Here is an 11,420-nt window from a genome sequence, read left to right as displayed (position 1 = left end):
GAGTGGTTTATAAACTGTCATGTAGTGGATGCACTTCCACCTATGTCGGACAAACTGTTCGACATTTGACCACTAGAATTGAGGAACATAGGAAAGCAGACTCACCGGTAGGCCTCCACCTTCAGCAATGCCAACTTGAGGGAAATAGCGCAGATCTCAGTTGGGAAATTATAGATAGGTCAAACAACCAAACAAAATTGCTAACACTAGAGGCAATACATATCAGGAAAGAGAAACCGGGCTTGAACACGCGCGATGAGTTTAGGAGCAGGGAGTTAACACTGAAAATTTAGTCCCAAAATATTTTTGGTTTTTTATTCAAAACGTACATGTCTAAATCGAAATTATGACTCAGAAACTTCCAGACAAATTAATTTTAAAATGTTTAATTAATTTTAGAGGTTAAAAGTATTTTAATCTTAATAGTAATTTAGAGGTCAACTGTGATTGGCTAATTTTTTATCATGATGGTTTAGAACCAAATTGTATGTGATTTATTGTAAATAACATTTGTAAATTGATGTTTTATCGTCATTTAGAGTAGTTTATTGTAAAAATCCTGACGATGCACATAGTTGCGAAAACGTTTGAAATTTACTTTTTAGCAAAAATTTATTCATCATTTGGTTTCAACTTTTTCTTTTTTTATGATTGTTGTATCGCAAGGGGTGCGAAGCTACGATTCGTCTCTGAGTCTATTTCTACTTTTTAGAACCGATATCAATTTACCGATGTAGATAGTGATACCATAGTCTTAAAACTTGTGCGTTAATGGCAGGAATTCAGAACGACAAACATCGTGATCTCCACCAGTTAAATATTGCCATAGAAAAAATTAATATAATTTCGACGTCATTTTCGGATACGTGGTTCAAGCTGAGCTACTTCTGTGAAGTTTCAACCGATACGGGTCAGCCTTGTAAACAATCGCAGCTCATAAATGGAGAATGGCAACCGCAGTCTTTCACAGTTCTTGTTAGAATCAATAGCAAGGTCACAATCTCTCTTGTTAGAAAAAAGTCAATGTTATTATCTTTAAAAGACATTAAATTTTGCGATACTTCACTGAATATCAAGCCTCTTTTACTGCAGCATTCTGGCAATCTTTCAAAAATATCTATCAGTCGAACTCTTCATTCTCTTTTAACAAGTGGTGCATCCTCAGACAAGGAGAACATTGGAGAAGAAGTGGCAGAAATTAATATCGTGCTTGATGGACTCAGAATTGATAAAAAACATCTCCAAGATTGTTCAGTCTCCCTGGCTCAAAACGAGGATCCTGTTGATAAAGGCTGCTTGCATGTCAAAGGTTAGTAAGAACAATCAGCTACAATTTGCGAATATGAACAAACAAGCTAGATCAAGCCGTACCAACTGCATCAAAACAAAACAGGCAAAAACTTTTTTGCTATGACACTCCTAAGTTAATCGGTTGATGCAGTTTTTTTTGAATGAATTGCCAAATTGATTTTTTTTTGAAAACTGGCTTTGTTTCTCGGCTAATCTAGGTATCGTCTGATAGAAATATATAAGCGTATCAAACAAACAAAATGTTTTTAAAAAAGTGTGCTGAAGTAAACAATTCAGAAATTAAGTGAATTCAGGCTCAACGTTCAATACAATGTCTGCGCACAATCTGCTAGTATTGCCTCACTTTTAATTAGCTGAATTAAAAAGCTCACTTTTTGAATATTATGACGGAAACTCATTGTGTGATGATTGACTGGTTTTTCAGAAATTGTATAATATTCGAGTCAAACCTACTAAATTTTTCAGGATCATTTCGCCTCATTTCGTGTGCGCTAGCTGGCAATGCTATTTTTGTATTGTAGTTCAAGTGGTGCACAGCTATGTTTTGCATATGCATCAAAATGAAAAATGTAGTTTTTGAGTGATTTGCCGCGCACTACTTAAAGATAGCACTACCGAGTAAAGCAAGGTTATCATGGCCGTGACATTTTTTTTTTGAAAACCGGTTTAATTTTTCGGCTAATCTAGATATCGTCTGATAGAAATACATAAGCATACCAAACAAAATATTTCAAAAAAAGTGCTCTACTATAAATATTGAACTGAGGCACAACGTATAATCCAATATCTGCGTACAATCTATTCAACAATTGCCGGATTCACTGCCAGTCGCTGAATGTTTCGATAAATGTTTATGAGTGCCAATTAAACGTATTATTGTTTGACGTGTTTGATTGGTTGAAATTTTTCCGCTGAACTAACACGTCAAACAATAATACTGTAGGTTTTTCGAATTTTTGCAAATGTAGCTTTTCGATATTTTCCTCATTTTATGTCAGCTATCTTGAATTGCTATGTTAACTTTGTAGTGCAACTGACGCGGAGCTACTTTTAGCATCTGTATAAAAACTGTTATGCATGAAAGGTTCTTGAAAGTTAAGGGCGTAGTGGTTGGTAGTCTTTTAATTTCAGGAAAGTTTAAAAACCTCATAGCTCAAAACGTTTTGAGTGTCTGAACTAGTGAGCTCATTTTTTGACAATGTTGGCGGACACGCAATGCCAATTTAACGTTGGTGATTGCGCTTCTCGACTATTTTTTCAGAAGTTGTACATTGAAACCTGTGAGTTTTTTTTTGCAGAATTTAGATTTTGGTTTTGCTCTCTTTTGGTGTCCGCTAGCTTGCAATGCTATTTTTGAGTTGTTTTGCAATTGATGCGCAGCTACATTTTGCATAAGCATAAAAAAACTGCTGTGTATCATGAAAATTGTAGTTTTTTCAGTGGTTTGCCGCCCACTACGCACAAGTAAACACTACCGATTAAAGAAAAATTATCCCTGCTGTGATTATATTTTGTTGTTTTTGGCAAGATTTTTTAAAAACTTGCTTTACTTTTCGGCTAATTTTGGTATCGTATGATAGAAATATCCAAACATACCAAACGAAATTTACCGCCCGGTGAATGTTTCGATAATTGTTTATGAAAGGCATTTTAACATATTTTGTGCCGTAATAATAAAAAAAAAAAATAAAGTTAACCAATAAAAGTTTGTTGCTTCTCAACAAATATTTCTGAAACTGTACGTTGTATGAGTTTTTGCAGATGTAGTTTTTTGACTTTTTTCTTTTGACTGTTTTGACGGACACTTAATGCCAATTTAACGTTGGTGATTGCGCTTCTCGACTAGTGCTTTGAAATTGCAAGTAATTCGAGTCAAACCAATGAAATTCTTCAGGGTGTATATTTTACTTTAATTGTTCGACCCGGCGGTTTTTGTCTCATTTTGTGTCCGCTAGCTTGCAATGCTACGTTTGAGTTGTTATGCATTTGATGCGCAGCTTCATCTTGCATATGCATGAAAAAAACTCCTTTGTATCATTTTAATCCTTTTTTTACTATTGGTTTCCTGCTCACTACGTACAAGTGAGCACTACCGATTGAAGCAATAGTTATCCTGGCTTCTGTGTTGTTCATGAAAGGCATTTTACAGCATGATTTGTTGTTTTCGGTAAGTTGATTTTGAAAACTAGCTCTACTTTTCGGCTAATCTTGGTATCTTCTGAAAGAAATATATAAGCATGCCAAACGAAATGTTTTTTAAACAAGTGTGCTAGAGTATGAATTTTGAATTCAGGCACAACCTATAATCCAATATCTGCGTACAATCTATTCAAGAATAGCCGGCTTTACTGCAGCTTGCTGAATGTTTCGGTAAAAGTTAATGAGTGTCAATTAAACGTATTTTTGTTTGACATGTTAGCTCAACATAAAACTTTTAACCAATCAATTATTTTTTGCTTTTCAACAAATTTTTCTGAATCTGTAGATTTTAGGATTTTTGCAGATGCAGCCTCTCGACATTTTTTGGTTTTTAACTCGGAACCTTTCGCCTCATTTTATGTCAGCTAGCTTGAATTGCTATGTAGTGCAATTGACGCAGATCTACTTTTCGCTGTATAAAAACTGTTATGCATGAAAGGTTCTTGAAATTAATGGGCTTGTGGTTGGTAAGCTTTTGTTTTCAGGAAAGTTAAAAACTTCATTGCTCAAAAACTTTTGAGTGTCTGAACTAATGAGCTCATTTTTTGACAATGCTGGCGGACCTTGCTGATTGCGCTTCTTGACAAAATTTTTCGAGTTGTATGTTATTTGAGTCAAACAATAAAATTCTTCAGGGTGTAGATTTTTTCATAATTATTCGATCCGGCGGTTTTTGTCTCGTTTTCTGTCCTCTAGCTTGCAATGCAATGTTTCAGTTGCAGTGCATACGATATGCAGCTTTATCTTCCATATGCATCAGAAAACTGCTGTATCATGATAATTGTAGTGTTTCTGAGTGGTTTGCCGCCCACTACGTACAAGTAAGCACTACGGAGTAAAGCAAAGTTATCCTGGCTGTGATTATGTGTTGTTGTTTCCAGTAAGTTTTTTTTGAAAAATGGCTTTACGATTCGGCTAATTTTGCTATCGTTCGATAGAATTATATAAGCATATTAAACGGAATATATATTTTTTCGCATACCAAAGCTTGTTTTTTTTTGTCTTCTGGGCCCACTGATATTCATTCTATTTTTTTTACTTTGACCATCAGTTGAGATCAAAACTTTAATGCTGATGTGGCTAGTTTGGTTCTATACTTCTCTTTTTTTCAGGAAAGTGAGGCGTAAACTTCCGAGCACCAAATATATATACTTTTCGGCTCAACAGGTGTCTGCTCAAAGATTGAGTGCCGGCTTTGTTTCCTCTTCGCAAGTTTTGTTCTGTTGCTAGTTTAATACTCAAGTATCTGACATGCTAGCCTAGAATGGACTTCTATCGAGACATGCGAAAATTAAGGCTTTGATAGAACTATTTTTTGGTCGTTTTTTTAAATTTTTTTCGTCGTTTTATGTTTTATCTGTCGTTAATGGCAAGTGAGAAGCTACGCTTCGCTTCTGTATTTGATTCTGTTTTTGAACTTAAATTTATTCGGGAGATCAAATTGTCAGACAATCGTTTTTTTTTTTTACTATTTCTTTGTCTGTTTTTCAAAGCATGGGTTGTTTTGTCTAATATAAGCAAGTTCTACTGTAATTGATAAAAGTTTTTGATTTGTTATCTTATTAACCTTGCGATAAGCAGGGGTGTTGCAATCGGGTACTAGAGTTTTCCCATACATAAATTTGCTGGCAAGATGACTGAAATTGTTGTTCTCAATTTCTTTTTTGGTCAACGAACAGACAGTTGGAAAACAAACAGTTTTTGAGCCTGACTGCATTTAAAATGACCTATCTATTCTTTTTTTTATTTGTATGTTATTTGTATATTTATCAACTTCGGTTTAAGTATATCAATTTTTTTTATCTTTTCGAATCGTCTCAAGAGCAAAAAAGTTTTTTTTTTAAATTGTGTTTAAAAATTGAAAATTTTGCCTGCTCAGTAATTGTCGGCTTTGTTACCGCTGCTTCAATGCTTGTCTAACATTCATTTTTTTTTTACTTTTTGTTATTTTTTGATGCAAAGAATTTTTATTCAAGTTATGTAAAAAAAGCTTGGTAGATTGTTTTTCGATATTTTCGACGGCTTCCATCTCTATTTTTGTTGGTTAGTTTGTTATGCTAAGTATCGTATTTTTGCCGGTGGTGCAATGTTTCGCTTCGCCTCTCTCTGAAAAAAGGTGAAGGTTGTTCAGTTCTAAGGTTTCGGATTTTTTTTGCAAATTTTCTATTTATTCGAAGCTTTTTTTTGATTTGTCGGTTAATTTGCAAGCAGTGAAAATCATTCATTTTTTTTGCAAGTGGCGCCAAGCACTGCTTCGCCTCTGTGTTAATTTAAGTTTTTTATTATTTCATTTTTATTTTCGGCTTAAAATATATCGGTTCACTGGCCTTGTTTCATTTGAAGGGCGAAAATTTTTTGGCAATTTTGGTTTGGGTTCAACAGATTTCTACCTAAGTATTGTCGGCTTTTTTGCCGCTTGACGTGTTTTGAATAGCTCTTCAGCGAATCTTTGCGACCGATTGCAAAAGAATAACACTAATATCAGTGACATAAGAGAGGATTCATGAAAAGGTCACCCTCTTGCTCTTGGTTTGTGGGCGCAACCTCTAGAATATACCATAAACCGGACAGCTAAACTCCCTGCGTAGTCAAATTTTTATGTACACTTCTTTGTTCAAGAATACGTTAAACACTGTTTTTTATGTTATTTGAATAAAAACAGAAGGATGTTGTTGTTTCTACTTCGTACAGACATGTTTCCACTAGAAAGAAATCTTTGATATTTCAGCAACAGATTATTTTATTAACGGAGGACATTCAAGCCAAGACTTTGTTGATGATTGCTTGAAGAACGAAATTGAACTGGAAGATATGGACACTGACAAAACACGACAGGCAGATGGCACGATTTCTTGTAACAGTGTATGTGGTCGCGCAACCATTACACCAAGTGAGATAGAAACTTCAGATCCATCTTCCTCTTCCTGTTCGACAGGGGCATCAACTGATCTGAAGGTGACAATAGAATCAAAGAGAGCGAGGGAATGCGATAATAGCTCAGCTGAAGATAAAACAAACGTCTACACGCACGAAAATGTTGGCCCAATCAGTACAGCATCTAGGCTAGTCATATGTTTTTTTTTAAGTTTTCGCTTCTTGAAGTTAATTTTTTGAGTGTTGTGACTTTTAGTTTCAACCAATCGTACTCGTCATCCACATCCAAACCGATTATACAAGCGCAGTCCACAAAACACCTCCGATCTAGCAGGCGGTCGCATGATCGCAATGTGTTAGAAGAAGACCTGCCCCCGGGTTGGGAGAGAAGAGAGACGAGAGAACACAAGGTCTACTACGTCAATCACAACAAGAGAACCACGCATTGGAAGAAACCTTCCTCCTCAACCAACAGCAGTAGCTGCAATGCGAGAGACGGTGAACTTCGCAGCAGCATTATTACTAGTAGAAATGAGAATAGCACCTACACAGCAACATCAAAGACAATTTTAAACCACGGCACATTAGCACCGCCAGATATAAACGCATGTGCGCTATCAGAAGTATCATCGAATTATATGGCTTCCCCACCGGCAGCGGACGAATCGGATGGTGCAACTAACAGAAGAAAGACGCCATGTCAGCGGCTGCAATCTTCAATTGACGAACTCTCCGTAGTCTCCTCATCAGTTGCGTCCTCGTCAGGATCAAAAAGCAGCAAAGTCTCTCGAGAGCCTTCAGTTGAAAGTGCGAAATCCAATTCCCAGAAAAGGGTGTCCAAATCAGACTCAGAGCCTCTGCCCGATGGATGGGAGCTGAGATACGATCTCTATGACAGGTATTTATATAATTGTTGGGTCTTTGAAATTAGAAAACAATTTATAGTTATATCGTGTCTCCAGTTCAATTCACTGTGTCCAAGCTATACTCTATTGGCGTCCGTGTATTTTCTTTTTCAATTCGAAACTTCAATCGTCGTATCGTAATCCTGCATTTCGTACTGTTTTTGTTGACTTCGTGTAAATATTTTGTCGAGTTGTTGTCGCTTTCTAAATAATTTGGTTTCGTCCAACTCTGCTTCTTATTGCAGTTTTTGCACAGAAAGCCGCTTTTTGTTTGATTGTTTTTCCTGTTAACAAATCGACCAGCAAATTTTCTCTGGTCCGCGCTTTTTCGTGGTTGCAACCAAGAGCTGCAAAGTTCGATCAATTAATAATATATTTGGGAAATTTTTGGTACGCTCTTTTTTGCTTAGGAGTTTTGTCCTCCCACTTATACCGCATTCCTTGCTAATCTCCTGGTTTCTGGTGGTGCGTACTGGGAACGCTAGCGCCCTTTCCTCCCTTAGGAATTCTGATATTGAAAAAGACCAACGTGGTCAAATACTCTTCACCACAACCGCACTATCCACTCCTGATTTTTTTTAATCATTGATGGGTCTAAGCAAAACCGCCCTCCCTTATGTATTGTTCTCGCCGCACTTGAGCTTTCAAAGGCTTTTGGTTGTGATATATCAAAGAATACTAGCGGAACTCATTCATGACACACCACTGCCAAAAGATATAGTACGCTGGTTGAGCAGCTATTTAAGTGGCCGGCAAGCCACCGCCGTTTTAACAATCAATTCTTCACTGCTGAGTTCCCCTGGACTCTGTTATACCACCGACTCTTTTCATTGTTTTTCTCCGCGATGCCCTCCGCTCCCTGCAAATGTTCGCCTCACCTCATACGCAATTGATTTCCAGCCCTTCGACCAAAGCCACGACGTTGAGGCAGCATCGCGCTAAGTTAATGGTTATCAAAACAACATTTTTGATTTTTTTCACTTTCAGGAAGCTAGCGTTTGTGTCCTCTAACCGATCAGTTACCTTGCTTTTGTCTTACAACAAACATTTCAACAAAACTCCAACTGTTTTTTTTAAAGGAACCTCTCCCTCTTTATAAAATTCCAAAGTTTTTTTGGGGTTAATTATGACTGGACACTTTGCTTTACAGCTCACTGCAAAAAATCTGATGACAGAGATCTCCTAAATTTGCCTTATTTTTAATTATGCGTCCCGGCCCGAGCGCACGCTGCCAGCGAGACTTATATTAATCACCTGCAGTTCACCAAAAACCAAGCCCTCTAAGTAAACAAAAGCTCAAATCATATGAGCTCCACTGCGCGCCTGCACAGTGAAGGCGAGATCCTGAAATTCCCAAACCACCATTCACTTTCAACTTTTCATTTTAAAGCGCCACATACCGTTCGCTTTTTATAATTTCGAATCGTCTCAAGAGCAAAAAAGTTTTTTTTCAAATTGTGTTTGAAATTTGAAAATTTTGCCTGCTGAGTAATTGTCGGCTTTGTTACCGCTGCTTCAATGCTTGTCTAACATACATTTTTTTAAGTTTTTTTGTTATTTTTTGATGCAAAGAACTTTTATTCAAGTTATGTAAAAATTTTGGTAGATTGTTTTTCGATATTTTCTACGGCTTCCATCTCTATTTTTGTTGGTTAGTTTGTTATGCTAAGTATCGTATTTTTGCCGGTGGTGCAATGTTTCGCTTCGCCTCTCTGAAAAAAGGTGAAGGTTGTTCAGTTCTAAGGTTTCGGATTTTTTTTTGCAAATTTTCTATTTATTCGAAGCTTTTTTTTGATTTGTCGGTTAATTTGCAAGTATCAAGACTTTGTTGATGATTGCTTGAAGAACGAAATGGAACTGGAAGATATGGACACTGACAAAACACGACAGGCAGATGGCACGACTTCTTGTAACAGTGTATGTGGTCGCGTAACCATTACACCAAGTGAAATAGAAACTTCAGATCCATCTTCCTCTTCCTGTTCGACAGGGGCATCAACTGATCTGAAGGCTGTCGGCCCAATCAGTAGAGCATCTAGGCTAGTCATATGTTTGTTTTTAAGTTTTCGCTTCTTGAAGTTAATTTTTTGAGTGTTTTGACTTTTAGTTTCAACCAATCGTACTCGTCATCCACATCCAAACCGATTATACAAGCGCAGTCCACAAAACACCTCCGATCTAGCAGGCGGTCGCATGATCGCAAAGTGTTAGAAGAAGACCTGCCCCCGGATTGGGAGAGAAGAGAGACGAGAGAAAACAAGGTCTAATACGTCAATCACAACAAGAGAACCACGCATTGGAAGAAACCTTCCTCAACCAACAGCAGTAGCTGCAATGCGAGAGACGGTGACCTTTTCTTCAGGGCAGAAATTCTTCAGGGATCTGATGCTCAGGAAAACCAAAAACAAACATTTCGCTGTCTGATTGTATTATCCCCCGAATGTGGAAAACTGCAAGGTAATCCCCGTGCCGAAATCTGAAAAAGACCCGAAAGATTTCAAATCGTACAGGAGTATTTCACTAATGCTGTCAAAATTTTAGAGAGGCTCTTCCCCTCCTTTTTAACAAAGCACCCAAATGCCACAACCCAACTCTGGTTCCGCCCATTCCACTTCACCACAACCGCACTCTCCACTCCTGATTTTTTTAAATCAATGATGGGTCTAAGCAAAACCGCCCTCCCTCATGTATTGTTCTCGCCGCACTTGAGCTTTCAAAGGCTTTTGGTATGGTATATCAAGGAATACTAGCGGAACTCATTTATGACACACCACTGCCAAAAGATATAGTACGCTGGTTGAGCAGCTATTTAAGTGGCCGGCAAGCCACCGCTGTTTTAACAATCAATTTTTCACTGGTGAGTTCCCCTGGACTCTGTTATACCACCGACTTTTTTCACTGTTTTTCTCCGCGATGCCCTCCGCTCCCTGCAAATGTTCGCCTCACCTCATACGCAATTGATTTCCAGCCCTTCGACCAAAGCCACGACGTTGAGGCAGCATCGCGCTAACTTAATGGTTATCAAAACATTATTTTTGATTTTTTCACTTTCCGTAAGCTAGCATTTGTGTCCTCTAAGCGATCAGTTACCTTGCTTTTGTCTTACAACAAACATTTCAACAAAACTCCAACTGTTTTTTTTTAAAAACGAATCTCCACCTCTTTATAAAATTCCAAGGTTTTTTTTGGTGCTAATTATGACTGGACACTTTGCTTTACAGCTCACTGCAAAAAATCTGATGACAGAGATCTCCTAAATTTGCCTTATTTTTGATTATGCGTCCCCGGCCTGGGCGCACGCTGCCAGCGAGACTTATGTTAATCACCTGCAGTTCACCAAAAATCAAGCCCTCTAAGTACACAATAGCTCAAATCATATGAGCTCCACTGCGCGCCTGCACAGTGAATGCGAGTTCCTGAAATTCCCAAACCACCATTCACTTTCAACTTTTCAGTTTAAAGCGCCACCACATTCCGTTCGCTTCACCCAAATAATTTTTTGTCACTCTTACTTCCCACCCCACGTCAAGTTCGACAATTCATACAAATTAATTTTTAAGACGACTCAGACCCATTTTGAACCAACCAAAATCCGTCACTAAATCTCAATGACTCGGAAGAATTTTTCACTTTTCTTTTAAACCACTACAAGTCCCTTCTAAAACAAAACCATACTAGCCTCATAAACGAGGTCCTAGCAGAAACCCCTTTTTCAAAGGTCATTTATAATCCACCTCCAAGCATCGTATCGGCCTTGTGAACACTAACTTCCAGAACTACTCGTGGTAAACTTTTCCTACTTCGGTTTGGTTACAGTCGGCTTCTAAACAATTAGCTCGCCCTCTTAGTCAACCAAGTTTCCCCACTTTGCTCTAACTGTCTAGTCACCCCACACTAGTTGCTATATTTCTAATGCCACACAAACCCCTCCTTTTTACTCCCGCAGACCTGTGGTCAAGGCCAGTGGAAGAAGCGAAATTCCTTAGCCTGGTGACGCATGAGCAGATCTCGCCCAACATGGGCTAGAGAAAGAAAAAAAGAGCTTTCTTCTTATCTGAAAGCTCTGAGCGGCTTCAGACACTCGGCGCCGTCGGGATATGCCATTCCCACATCAATTACACTTTCGTTTTT

The 11,420-nt window shown here is 38.0% G+C and overlaps 1 protein-coding gene across 1 annotated transcript in view; it reads left to right on the top strand.

Moving 5' to 3' along the window:
- The first annotated feature begins 622 nt into the window (after window positions 1-622).
- LOC134845309 (NEDD4-like E3 ubiquitin-protein ligase WWP1) overlaps window positions 623-11,420 on the top strand; it is a 43,450-nt gene continuing 32,652 nt past the window's right edge. Inside the window, exons 1-3 of the mRNA XM_063862286.1 lie at window positions 623-1,309; window positions 6,239-6,572; window positions 6,641-7,282. Of these exons, the coding sequence (XP_063718356.1) occupies window positions 772-1,309; window positions 6,239-6,572; window positions 6,641-7,282 (1,514 nt within the window). The 5' untranslated portion in view covers window positions 623-771. The remainder of the gene's footprint in view (window positions 1,310-6,238; window positions 6,573-6,640; window positions 7,283-11,420) is intronic.

Source organism: Symsagittifera roscoffensis, chromosome 1 (assembly GCF_963678635.1).
Source record: "Symsagittifera roscoffensis chromosome 1, txSymRosc1.1, whole genome shotgun sequence".
In the NCBI taxonomy this organism is placed as follows: domain Eukaryota; kingdom Metazoa; phylum Xenacoelomorpha; order Acoela; family Convolutidae; genus Symsagittifera; species Symsagittifera roscoffensis.
Note: the sequence above shows the minus strand (reverse complement) of the source record. Positions and strands in the feature narration are given on the sequence as shown.